The sequence below is a fragment of the Parus major genome, chromosome 9 (assembly GCF_001522545.3).
Source record: "Parus major isolate Abel chromosome 9, Parus_major1.1, whole genome shotgun sequence".
NCBI lineage: Eukaryota > Metazoa > Chordata > Aves > Passeriformes > Paridae > Parus > Parus major.
Window position 1 is genome coordinate 2625126 of NC_031778.1, and position 13186 is coordinate 2638311.

The 13186-nt window shown below is 46.3% G+C and overlaps 1 protein-coding gene across 1 annotated transcript in view; it reads right to left on the reverse strand.

Annotated features, from left to right (window-relative positions):
- Nucleotides 1–10220: 10220 nt before the first annotated feature.
- The window catches only part of ITM2C (integral membrane protein 2C), a 23767-nt gene continuing 20801 nt past the window's right edge, over nt 10221–13186 (reverse strand). Inside the window, exon 6 of the mRNA XM_019007857.1 lies at nt 10221–12021. Coding sequence (XP_018863402.1) covers nt 11930–12021 — 92 coding nt within the window. The 3' untranslated portion in view covers nt 10221–11929. The remainder of the gene's footprint in view (nt 12022–13186) is intronic.

Sequence of the window (13186 nt, forward strand, 5' to 3'; positions counted from 1 at the left end):
ATTTTTAGACCCAATGCCTAAGTTTGTTCTACTTTTGTCCATCTCAAGGCCGTTTTTGTCTTGGGACATCACTTAGCTTCCAAACTACATCCTGTACCTCAATTTTAACATGTAACATCTGAAAAGGGGTACATCTGCCTTGTAACACGGATTCTTTTGGTTGCTTCTAATAATAACTTTCCAAATAGTTACAATTTAGTTAGCACGAATCCATTTCATTTATTACAAGAGCACATCACGCCCAGCACATGAAGGGCTCACTGCTGCCCAGCATTTGACTCCAGCCATGCCAGTCACTTTTACTACATTTTATGAAACAACAAAGCAATTACAATGCCACCCTTCATGATGCCACACATCCCTGAGTGCAATCTGTAGCCTCAGCCCTTTCTCCTCCCTCTCCTGCCACCATGGCAGGACAACCCACCCATAAGATGCATCCTTCCCCTTAAGGGTGGGTCATCACACACAGCTGGTTTGTTTGGTTTGGAAAACAAAACCAAAAACACAACAAAACAAACAAACAAAAATCTCAAAAAAAAACCATCCACCCTCAAATACTGTCCTAAATTCCCCACCACATACAGGATTTCCACTCCACAAGGTGTCCCAGGGTCCTGTTTCGCAATGACCCAGGAGCACCGGGGACAGTGAGGGCACCCCCAGCTGTGGGCAGACTGTACCTCAATGCAGCAGCATATATTAAAAAAAAATAATTTAAAAATATTAAAATGTTTTATTAAACGTGGACAGCAAAGGGTATTTAACTTTTTCTCCTCAAAGCCATTTGCCAAATTGTTTTGGTCAGAAAAGCAGTGTTACTTTTAAATTACCTGGTGCCCTGGGAGGATTTTGCACAGAAATAGTCACAGTCTAGAGACAAAGTGGTGCTGCTGGCGCCTCATCTCTGTGCGGGAAAAACACCAGTTGGGACATTATTAATTGAAACTTTTGACACTTCCCGTGTGTTTGGTGTTGTGAATGGGCCAGGAGACCAGCTCCTTTCTAAAAAGGCCTTTATTGAACAGGACAGCTCTGGGCTGGGGGCCCGAGGGGTCGCGCACACCGCCACTGCTCCCACAGGACACCGCAGAAGAGGAGGATCCGTGCAGCTTTGTCACTAGGGCAGAGCTGGGCCTTCCTTCCTCACGGGAGTCCCCGGGAAGACTTGTTCTCTTGGCCTCGCAGTCTAGGGTGTCATCCCAGTCGAGTCTCCTCTGGTTATGTCGGCCTCTGGAGGGAAGTCAGGGGACTCCTCTGGGTCTTCCTAGTTCGATGGTACTGTTTTTATTCCTTCCCTTTTGTGTGGCTCGTTGTCTCGGGGTTTTTCCAGACTGTGTGCGTCCCATGAGTCTCTGGTTTCTCTCGTTTACATGAAAGTCCTTATGTCCTCCTCCTCCTCAGGGCCCAACTGAACACGGTGCAGCAGCTTGGGGCAGGGGTACAGTGTTGGCAAGTGGGAGTCTAGGAGCAGTGGGGACAGGGCCTGGCTGAACATGGAACATGGAGTACTGCAATTTGGGACAGGGGTACAAGGTAAGGGGTTTACAAATAGTAACTGTAACATGGCTAACAATCTTCTAATTATTCTTAACATTTGGGTTAAGAACATTTGGCCAGGACAGGCCACAAGTGAGAGCAGGCCCCGTGTGAGGGGGAGGGAGGACATGCAGCTCCCGGCCTGTTCCTGCCTCCCCTCAGCACTGCCACCCTTGGCCACCACCCAGTGCCTCCATTGCCTGCTTGGGAGAGTGGCAGATTATGGCCACAAAACCTGTCATCAGGGGTCCACCATGAGATAACAACTTGGTAATTCCAGCAGGAACCCTGGCACTCGCTGGTACTGGGCAGCCCTTGGCCTCACTGGCTGAGGAGGCCTGGAGCCACCATGGCGGCAGTCACCAAGGTCTCAGGAGCAGGCAGAATGATGATTTAAGTTTTTAGCCTTTATGTTTTTGAAATCCTGTGCTGCAATAGTGCATAACTCTGAACTTCATATAAAGTGTTAACTACTGTCTTCACATTTTGGTCAGATAAAACAATTCCTCTGGGCCTGGAACCCAAGGACACCCCACAGCCTCAGGCCGTGAAAGAATAAACAAAAGTGAATTGGGGGGAGCAAACTGGGGGTGAATGACCTCATTAGCTGAAGCTGGAATTGGAGCATTAACCCCTGAGATGGAAATGGACCAAACTTGTAATTGTCTGAGAAACTTGTGCCCATCTTCCAGCTTGGGTGCAGCCTCTGGGAGGTTTCTGACTGCCCAAGGTATATCTATTGGAGGCCTTCAATAAATCCCCACTTTATGCTCTAAATCTTGTCTGGCCTCTGTTCTAGGGAACCACCCCAAGGCATCAAGCAGACACAGAGCCTTCTCCTCACCTGGAAAAACCACTCTTTTTGGCCATGCAGGTGGATGTCAGCAGTGCCAGGATACCCCACTACAGCTGTGTGGGGCCAAGATTACCCTGCCCACACGGGTCACTGTTGCTAAAGGACATGAAACGATTCACACAAACGCCTCTCAGTGTCAGAACAGAAAAGCAACACCTTTATTCTCTGACTCCAGTATTTATAGATTCTCAGCAATGACCAGGGATTGGATAATTAAGTTGCCACCTTCCCAAGCACACTGGTCATGCGAAATGTCCATCAAAAGACATTTCTTAGAAGGAATGTGATAAATAACTTGTTTATAGAACTTTCATGGGAAAGGAGCTAAAACTATGAAAACATTATCAGAAGGATTTAATTTTCAGGGCGACAGGTCACAACACACAACGCAACATGCTGAGACACACAAATATTAGAAGGTCTTAATCAGTTTTACAGCTCCTGCAGACAGCCCTGCACAGTGCTGCCCATCCAGCAGTCAGAGTGTAAGAACAGTGGCTGTTAATGAAAAATCATGGGAAAGAGGCAAACTGAGGATATAAAGCCTCACCAGCCCTCCATATGGATGAACACAACATGCTGCTGTGGCAGAGGCGGTGCTTCAGGGGCAGCTACACCAGATGAACTCAAATTGTCAAGGAGATTAATACCAAATATTTACCTTTTAGTGCAATTAAACAATTTCATCAAAAGCACCGAATGAAAGCAAAGTACATTTCCTTTGCAAACCTTATTAGAGAATGGTCATGCTTTCCTCTTCCCACTTAACATTTCAGCCAGCCATTTGATATTTGGTAGCTGCTGTTATAAAGGCAACTCAGTTTGAGTTTACTTATTGTTGGCTTATGCATTTCATGGGCTAGTCCTAAAATACTGGGTCAGGGAGAAAGAGCGAGCATTTCTATCCATGACATCTTAATTGAAGCTTTCTTTTAAAGCTATTATAAAGCGCAGAAAGAAATGGTCCAAAAGGCTTATTGCAAACCTGCTTCATGCTTCACAGGGGCTCAAGCTACGTTACAAGTGTCTGTACTTCTGCAGCATTCATTTTTCTTGGAGAGGGGGATGAGTGTCAGTTCTAAGAAGCTCCTTTCCAAATACAGCAAAATGCTTCTCAAAGCTCTTTGATCAGACAATCCTTTTTCCCCAGCCTGCTGCTGCCAAGAGAGGAGACCCTCCTTGCAGTGCCAGGGACCTGGATGTCTTCAACTGAATGGAGAACTGAGACCAAAATAGGGCAGCAGACAGAATATGCTTAATTGGCCCTCATTTCCTTGCCAAGTCCTGGGCTCAAGCTGAGGCAAGACTGACAGCTGTGACCCTTCAAACAGGCAGCTGTCCCCAAAATACAGCTAAGAGCTTGATAAGGACCTACTTAGAGCAGTGTCTGCCGCTGGCAAGAGGTAGCACAGAGACAGACAAGGCCTGGGGGGCTTGGGATGGAGCTCGGTGCTCATTCCCAACAATCGCAGTCCAGCACGACAAAGGCAAATGTGCCCCAAATCTCCTGGCCATCCAAACAGCTCCCAGCTGGGGCTAACCACATTTCCCCTGAACCAGACCCTGACCTGGGGGACAGTTTCACAACTGCTCTGCCCACAAAGGGAAACAGCACATTTAAACAGTTCCTGCCCGAGGTGGGTGTGGGAAATCACCTGTTTGCTGTTCCCAGCCACATTTATGGCCTGCCAGTCATTGTCTGCCACATTGCCGCAGTGGTGCCCTGGGACTTCTCCAACATTGCTCAGTAACTGGGAATGCTGTTGGAAGGATTGTGTTGTGTTAGCCTCTCATACATCAGTGAGCAGCCTCAGAGGCAGCTGCTGCAGCCCTTCAGCAAGGACTTGTGCCCCATGGCAAGTGTGTGCAGACTGTGCTGCAGCCAAAAGCCCATCTGGTGTGGAGGCAGGTGAGCCTGCCAAGGCTTTCCCTTGGAGAAATGTGCCCTGAGGGACCTGTAGGAAGGTCTAAGTATCTCAAGCCTCTTCTGGAGAGATACCTCTTGAACAAGACCATCCTCTGTTGTCATGGTGAGAGCTCCAGCTACCCCACCATGCTTTGATGCCTGTGTTGATTCTTTGTAACCCATTGGCTTTTCCTCCTTGGTACCACCCTGGCTTTCCCCCCATAAAAACCCCAGCTCCTGCCCAGTTCTGGCTCCCCTTTGCAGAGCTGCTGGACAATAAAAGCTGTCTATGTGGAACTGCCACATGGTGCTCCTGTCTCTGACTTGGCCCAGGATAACCTCACAAGCTGAGCTGAAATCACGCACAGGCCACAGGCTGCCCCTTGCTGAGGTTACCCAGCGGCCAGGGATTGCCAGAGACCCTTGAAGCTGTCTCTTGCAGGGGCCAGGGATTGCCAGAGACCCCTGAAGCTGTCTCTTGCAGGGGGCAGGGATTGCCAGAGACCCCTGAAGCTGTCTCTTGCAGGGGGCAGGAATTGCCAGAGACTCCTGAAGCTGTCTCTTGCAGGGGCCAGGGATTGCCAGAGACCCCTGAAGCTGTCTCTTGGGACCTCTCTCTGGGAAGGTCGTGACATCCTGGGTCAGACCAATGGACCTGGCCTGGCCCACCACAGTCTGGCATATGTAAAAAGCTCCTTATAATCCAGGGACTCTTCAGTAGCCTTGGAGAAGGCCAGGGATGGGCAATGCTTTCAGAAATTTGGAGTCAGCATCCACCCCAACACACTGAGCCCCCTCCTGCTCCCTGTCCCCACAGCTGGTGTGACAGCCCCATCTCACTCCGAGGTCTTGTGAAAGTTGTTACAAAACCAAAAGCAATCAGCTGCACAACTTGAGACATGAACATGGGGCTGCCAACCCACACAGCCTTCCCTGCCTCCCTGCCTAGGAGCTGGGGCTGCAGATGGCCTGCAAATCCAGCCTGTACGTGTGGGTGTCTGTGCATGCTTTATTCCATCCTGGGATTTTTTATTTTTCTGGATGTTTATACAGTGACCTCCAGTGTTTATTCTTAGCTGGTATAACAACAATACAGCAGTTTATTAGGCTGCTCCAAAATATTTGACCTAAACAATGATCAGTCTAATTTGGAGAACCAAGCTGAACTCCAAGTCATAAAATGCTGTCTCACGTTACTACTTTGAGCCCTTCAAACCCAAACCCACAGCTGTGTCACGTCCAAGCCTTTCTCTAAAGGGTAACTGCCTTGGCCTGTATTTTCCTACACATCCCCCAGAGACCATTAACACGGTGCTGATGGTTTAATTGCTGCAAAGTCTTCTGTACATTCAAAACCACTGAGCTGTAAATCCTTCAGTTCTCAAATTCAGCTTGCCAAATTTCTTTGTGCCACTTCCCACTTGCCCACAGGTGCTTCCCAGGCCTCCTCAGTTCCTCCAGACCCAGGCACACTACAGGAGAAGGTACTGAAGGGCCAGGGTCAGGCTGCAGCTCCCAAAACCTCTGCAGCAGGTATTGCTCTGACAGCACTGCTGACACTGGGCATTTTCAGATGGCAGCTCTGGGCATCCCCAGTACCAGAGCAAGTTAGCTTACAAATGCTTCTCTGAGTCTTACTTGCAACAATTTTTGGAGAAGGGAGAATGACTTAGGGGATTGACTGTCATTCTGGCAGTGGCAACCACATAATGGCCATTTGAAAAAGGGAAGAAAGGAGATGGGGCCTGATCCAAAGCCTTTCCTGTCACTTCAAGGAGAGCAAGTTACTCCATGAATAACAGTTGGGGGATAAGAGTGAATTCCAGAGAAATCTCTTGAAAAGAAGACGAATTTTAATTTCAGAGGTTTTCTTCAACATAAAGTTGTCTTCATTTTGGAAACTTCTTTCCCCAGTCAGACCAGGAGAACATTCAATCATTGCGTAATGTGATTTTAATTCAAATACAGATCTAAAAGTTCAAGTACGAAATTACATACTTGGCCTTTTCACATTAATTAATCCAAATGAATAGAGTAACACACTGGCTTTCACTGGAGAACATCTTTGTGCTAGTGAGAACAGTTAATTAGAGCTGGCACAAACACCTTCCATATCCAGCATGAATAATAATATTCCCAGAGCAAATTTTCTCAGCAAACTTGAGGAAACAGCTGATTCTTGATTCTTCAGCCCACCCACTTCTTCCAAGATTTTAATAAGAAAGAAGGAGTTAATTGGTAATTGACGAGCAGCCCCTGTGCTCTTCCTGCCTGGTGCAGCAGCTCCAGCTCCTCCTCTGATGTGAGCTGCAAGCACGAGAGGAGCCCGAGCGTGTAATTCAGTCCTGGTGCCAAAGCTGCCCTGCACATTGTGTCACCTCTGCAGCATCCTCCTGCTGCCTCCAGCAGGAATTCACTCACAGACAGTGACAGATGGGCTCAGGGCAGGGGCTGAGGCTCTGGGATGTGCTGCAGCGCTCGGGTCTGATCCAGAACTGGGGCCAGTGGGGAGAGCTCTGCCACGTGAGACCCACCCGTGAGCCATGAGCACCTCATGGGAAAGGGAACAATATACGAAAGGAGATGATGGGGAAGGTCACAGTGATCAGCTGAAACTGCTGTGGAGGTAACTCCAACCTAAATCAAGAGATTTTCCTTTCATTCAATAGAGAGCAAAAGCAGCAGCCACACAGGGACGCCCATTTCTGCTCAGCACTCCCCTCCTTACCTGCAGACCCAGCAGGTCAGAGCCAGCTTCCTCCTGAGGAAGCAGAGAAACACAACAAGGGGTTGTGTACACAGCAGCCAGGAAAAGCAGTGTCACCCTGGCTTAAAGTCAGTCTTGTGTTAAAAAATTCCACTCATTCAAAGTACCTGACACATGAGGGTATTCATGTTGTCTGAATTAAGACTCTCAGGAACTCTTCATCCGAGCAGTCAAAGGCATCCTCAAGAGATGTCCTTACTCTCCAGAAACCAAGATTCCTAAATTAAGTATGACAAGTTGGATGGTCCAAAGGTTGCTTCAGGCTCCAGTTCCCTTCCCAGTCGCATAGGGCCCTGCTGGCAAGTAAGGCTGGACACTGTTTTGTAGACATTTCAGTCAACACAAATGTTTCTTTCAAAACAAAATAAACAGTGTTTCATTTCTTCACATTCCTTTACCATTTTAATTCAGCATTTTTGGATAAAAATTGTTTTGAAACAAGAAATAACAATTTAATTACTAAAATGTTAAATGCATCAGGAAGTTTAGCTGCTTCCACCCCTTTTTTGCTATGACTTTTTTTTTAAGCTGGAAATATTCACTAAAACTCGATCCATATGTGTTAGAGACTCGGTTCCCTCACACTCTGCTTTTTGTTCATTTAATCCAGCAAACATTTTCTGTGACAGAGCTGCAGCACCTCAATGACTTCACTGGAACATCAGGAATTGTACTTGCCAAAAGAGCAAGAAACAGGCATTTACCTGAGACCTGGGAAGCTATTTTAGTTGTTCACACAGCTGTCCAAACATGCCTTTTTTTCTCTGGGAAGGTGTGACAGCATCCACAATACTTGTTCTTATAACACTCTGGGTGGAATTCAGAAGGAGAGCAGCAAAATGCTTTGGGAACTTGCACATCCTAAGGCACATACATGAATGAGCACGTAGAGGAGAGAGAACAGGCTTTCCTTAGCTTGGAATCACAATATACCAGAGAGCTGTTCCTGTTGGGCTCCTCTCTGGAGCACCTACAGTCCATCAGGGCCTGAATACTCCTTGTCCCAAGGCTGCAGACATCCCATAGGGCTGAACATTTGTCGGATAGGGACTGTCCCTATATGGACCTTGTGGTTGGGTTCTTTCTCCCCTTGAACTGAAACTGATGAGAGGGAGGCTGTTTTTTCTCTCTTGTTCAGACTTGGTTGTTTATTCTTCTCTTATCAGCATTACATGGACTCAGGGTACAAGGAGCTGTGTGCACTAAGATAGAAAGGTGCAAAATGGCTAACAAGGATTTTCTTCAAGGTCTTTTATATGTCCATTTACCCAATGAACAGGTGCTAACTAAATTATTTTTCTTAGTGACCCAATGACCCAACACCTGTGTGCTGCACTGCAGTATTCTCTATCCAATCACCTACTACCACCCAAAACCCTCTAGGAGAAGGACATGAAGAAGAAAGAAGGACAAGAGACAACTCCCTAAATTCTCCATCTTGTCTTCTGTTCTCTAAACTACTTTAAACTCCAAACTTTAACTTTTTCACCCAGTGACATAAGAAACTTTCTAATTTACACATTTACACTCCTAGTTTTTCTATTTAACCTTAAGAGTTGTTTTCAGGATGTTATATGAAATTCAGTGTTTTCTTGGATGTCAGAGCCAGGTATCAGAGGTAAGGGCACACTCTCTGTGCCTCTGACTCCAACATGGGACTAGACTGTAAATGCAACTGCAGACAGCTTTTAGCAAATAAAAAAATTCATTTATGTTTTAGAGGAGACTCTGAGGTACCTCCCCTCGACTGCTAAGTTAATAACTTTCCAGCAGTTGTGTTTTTTTTTTTTTAAATAATAAAAATAACAAACCCAGATCTTGGAAGTGAATTCTCCTAGAGTTAGACCAACTTTGATTTATTGTGCACTGCCTGGCAGAGCTAAACAACTGCCTGAGCCATGCTGTGATATGCAAGTATTAGAAAGGAAATGATATTAGATGCCAGCCATTATCACAATGACCCATATTTTAGGGTTTCAGCTGCATCTCTGCCAGTCTTCCTAAAGCAGGTTTTATTGCCAAGCTTTTATATGTGCCACTATTCAATCAAATAAAGCAGCCTTCTGCCAGAGTGTGAGCAGGATTAGGAAGAAGAACTGACTTAAGTTCTCCTAAGAGCAAGGGACAACAAATACAACCTTAGAAAATTAAAAACTGAACCAAGAGGGAAATTTTGAAAATGTAAATTTTTACAACACAAGCTGGTTTTCTTTGTAGTGAACAAGTCTCAGTTGGCTGATTCACTGCTAACTGGATTTACTGGAATGCATCAATCACATTATTAATATCAGCATTTCGGCCTTCAAAAGGCATGTCTGAAAGGTTCAGGTTTCCCACAGAGTGGTGCAGAGTTGTTTCCTCAGCCCAGAGCTGATGGAAGAAGAGGGCAGCCAGGCAGAGCCAGCTGGGCCAGCCTGGCAGAGGGGGCTTTGGCAAACACAGTTAGAGAAAGTCCAGCTCCTTTCAGAACCCAGGGATGGAAATAGCTCCCATATACTGAAGAGTTAAATACAAAATGCAACAAAAATGACTGTAAAGAGGGAAACATGAACCTCCTCACCTCCTCCCTATCAACCAGAGACTAATTGTGGAAAGAGGAACAGTCAAGTTCAGGAATAATATTATTATATTCTCTGCCTGAAAGATGAAACAGGGAGAAAGCCTGGGAGGGAAGCAAGGGACCCCCATTGCTGTGTGTAGTGAGGAAAGGAAAAACGCCCAAGGCCAGCCCTGCAGAGCCAGCCAGAAGGTAACTGCAAGCTTAGGACACACTGGACACATTTCTGTGTAGAAATCCAGCAGCTGGAGAGGCAAGGCTGAGCACAAAGATCCAATGCCCACGAGCCACCCAAGCAGCAGAGGTTTCTGGCTGCTTCAGACCTCAGCTGGGCAACTTCCCCACACAGGCTGCCCTTGGGTGTCCCAGGGATGTGCAAGGAGAGGGGAAGGGCCCTCCAGAGCAGGCATGGGCAGCTCCCCAGTGGGTCAGCCACATCTCTCCCATCCCTGTGGGGAAGGATCTCCCCACTGCAGCATCCTCCTGCTGCCCAACTCCTCCATCCCACTGGGCTGGACTCCCCAGCTGCTGCCTCCCATCAGCAACAGCCGTGTGGAGGGCACGTGCTTCCCATTCCAAACAAACACTTCACACGTCAGAGGTAAAAGACTTTATTATCCCATGGGTTTTTCCTAAGAAGTAAGATTCCCACCAGACAAAATATACAAAGCATCTTATGTTTTCTTTCTAGACAACTGCATTCTCATCCTATGGAACAGCGACCACATTAGTTGACCCCAAAGAACCAAGGTTTGTCCTCACAGCTGCGGGATTGCACAGGTAGCATATCCAATGACCAGTTAAATCATGCAGAACCAGAGGGGAGGGCAAGAGGTCTGTATGGTCACCTGAGTGCAGGCTCAGGCTTCTAGAAATGGAGAAAACACCGGGCTTAAATTTACCAGTTACTTCCATGAAGTGAACCGATTCTCTGATCCACTTCTTGTCATCCTCTTGGCAATTAAAGGCTGGGGCTAGCAGCAAGTTATTGCTGGGAAAACACAATGCTAGAAAAGTAAATACCCATCTGGCAGTGGGAAACTTTCCACACCAACCTGCAAGAAGTGCACATAATTCTTCATTTTACATCAAGCTTAAAGCAGAATGAAACTGAAGTGTCCTCCTCTACTTGACAGAAATTGACGTTTATAGCTGACTATGTTTATATAAACTAATAAATACTCAGCCTCTAAGGACATACTAATTCCTACTGCATTACATGACCATCCTGAGATCCTGTTTTGTTTTCACATAACCCATAGAATGAACACTCAAAAGTTTAAAATGTATGAACTTTGCATTTTGGTTCTGCTGAGTTAATGATTGTACTTGCATTTACTTTATCCTTCCTCTTCCAAAACAACAAGCTCATTTCAACAGATGGTGAACAAGTCCAGATTTGCTGGAAACCAATTAACAAGAATGTGCCAAGTTGAAACTCACCCCATTCTTTCAAGCCAAAAAACTGCCTGCATTTCAAGAACCTAATTAGTTTTAACTACACTTATGGAACAGAGGAAAGCATATTTAATTACTCTGCAATTCTTCTGTCTGATGCTCAATAGAAATGCAGTTTTGTTCAAGCAATTTCTCTGCAGTATATTGATCAGCTCAATCTTGCCTTGTATCAGTATCTGTACTCCACTGGTGCTGCAGATACACAGCTGGATTACAGTGATTACTATCAGAACAGCTTTCACTGGAGGAGTTACACATGAATACACACTGTTAAAAGATTTCAAAAACCTGCTTCTTCACTTGCCATTAACTACCAGTTCTGCTGCTGACACCACCTTGCCTCTGCTGAGCTTTCAGACTGCCCTGTCTGTAGCCTCACAACTATTCCTTTCCTAAGTGCACCTGGTTTAGGTCATTACATCTGCACCAAAATGGAAATCCTCCTCTTGTGCATACACCCTCTGTCCCAGTGCCAAGGCAGCCTCAGAGCAATATCCCAGCCTGAAATTGCTCAGCCAGGAAAAGAGCACCTATTCCTAGCATTCCTATTTCTCAGCCATCCCTTCTACTCAAACCTGCTCCCAGTAGAGATTTCCATCCTGTGGTGTGGAAGAAGCTGCATCTACCCCCAGTTATCTTTGAACACTGTGTAAATTTAAGCCCAGCAAATGTCTTGGGTAGGTTGCAGGGAAGAAAAGGCCACAAAGGACCCCAAAGATTAGAGCTGCACAAGCTGAGGGGAGTATAAAAAGTAGCCAGATTACCATGTCTAAAGAGAGGGCTGAGAGCATGTGTGTGCATGTGTGTGCAAGCAAAGCCAAGGAAGGTTACATCTGGAGACTGGCTTCATGATTTTTGGCAGATAACAGTTTCGACCACAAAAGTATTTTCAAAGTGACGAATACGATGACAGTTTCCAGCCTCACGTCGACTGATACCTAGAAGTGATTTAAAGAGAGGAGAGAGGTGAATCAACAAATGATAATCTGTAAGAACCAAAGGAAGGAGGGGAAGGAAAGCAGATGAGATGCAACTTCTTAACACTGAAATGCGGGGACGAGAAAGCAGCATTATCTGGTCTGTGGAAGAATTAACAATCTCTAGGATACAGTTCTGCACTAAAAGCTGCCGTGGGCTGAAGGAGTCACCTGGAAACAGCTGGTTTCACCTGACAGCATCTCAGTGTTATCTCAGGGACCAGAAAGCCTCAAGAAATCAGCAGAAGTCACAGGCTGGCACAGAGCACAGCCCTGGATGCAGCAAAGAAATGTTTAAAATTTCCACTTCCTCGCTGGCTGTTTGTATCCCTGCATGCGTGATCCTGCTGTGGCCTCAGCCTTGGGTAACACTTCCCCTTGGGTAATACTTCTCCATGCCCTTCAAATGCAGCTCCTCAGCTCTGGGAAGCTCTGATGGCAGCTCCTGCCCCCTTAGAGCAAAACCATGGTGCCCCAGTGACAAGCAGGACCGTGCCAGGGCTCCAGGGGAGCAACTACCAGCGTGTGCCAGCAGCTCCTCCTGTCAGTGCAGCTCCCATTGGGAAAGTACCATCAGCTACAGCCATGGGGACCTCTGCACCCTGCAGCTTCCCCAGAGATCCAAACACAACTGACTGCAGGTCCATGTTCCAGGTGAGCCTTTAAGTATATCTTAAAAGCAAATTAATACAAATACTGGTATTAAAGAGTACTTTGCAGCAAAATGCATTTCAATATAAGGTATGTATTGCTGATTTCCATGAAATCATTTTTACACAGTCCAATGTTCCCTCTTCACAACGTTTTCCATACTATTAGGAATTTAATTAATTAAAGGCAATTTGCAGATCTAATCTGCTCTGAATAGCTTGCACTGAATCGGGTGCCTTCATTAGGGAAATCTTCCAAACAGTTCCCAACAGCATTGCTATTAGTTCAGCCCCAGGAGCCCATGTGTAAATGAATTGCTGGCTCCTGCAACCATTTTTACAAAGTTTCTACCAGGCTGATGGATGACAGAAATGTGGCAGTCAGCATCCTGGAGTTGGGTCTCCATCAACTGGATGGGAAATACCTCAAGGGAAACCCCCAGAGGGAAACCCCACTCTGGCCATAAGGAGGACAG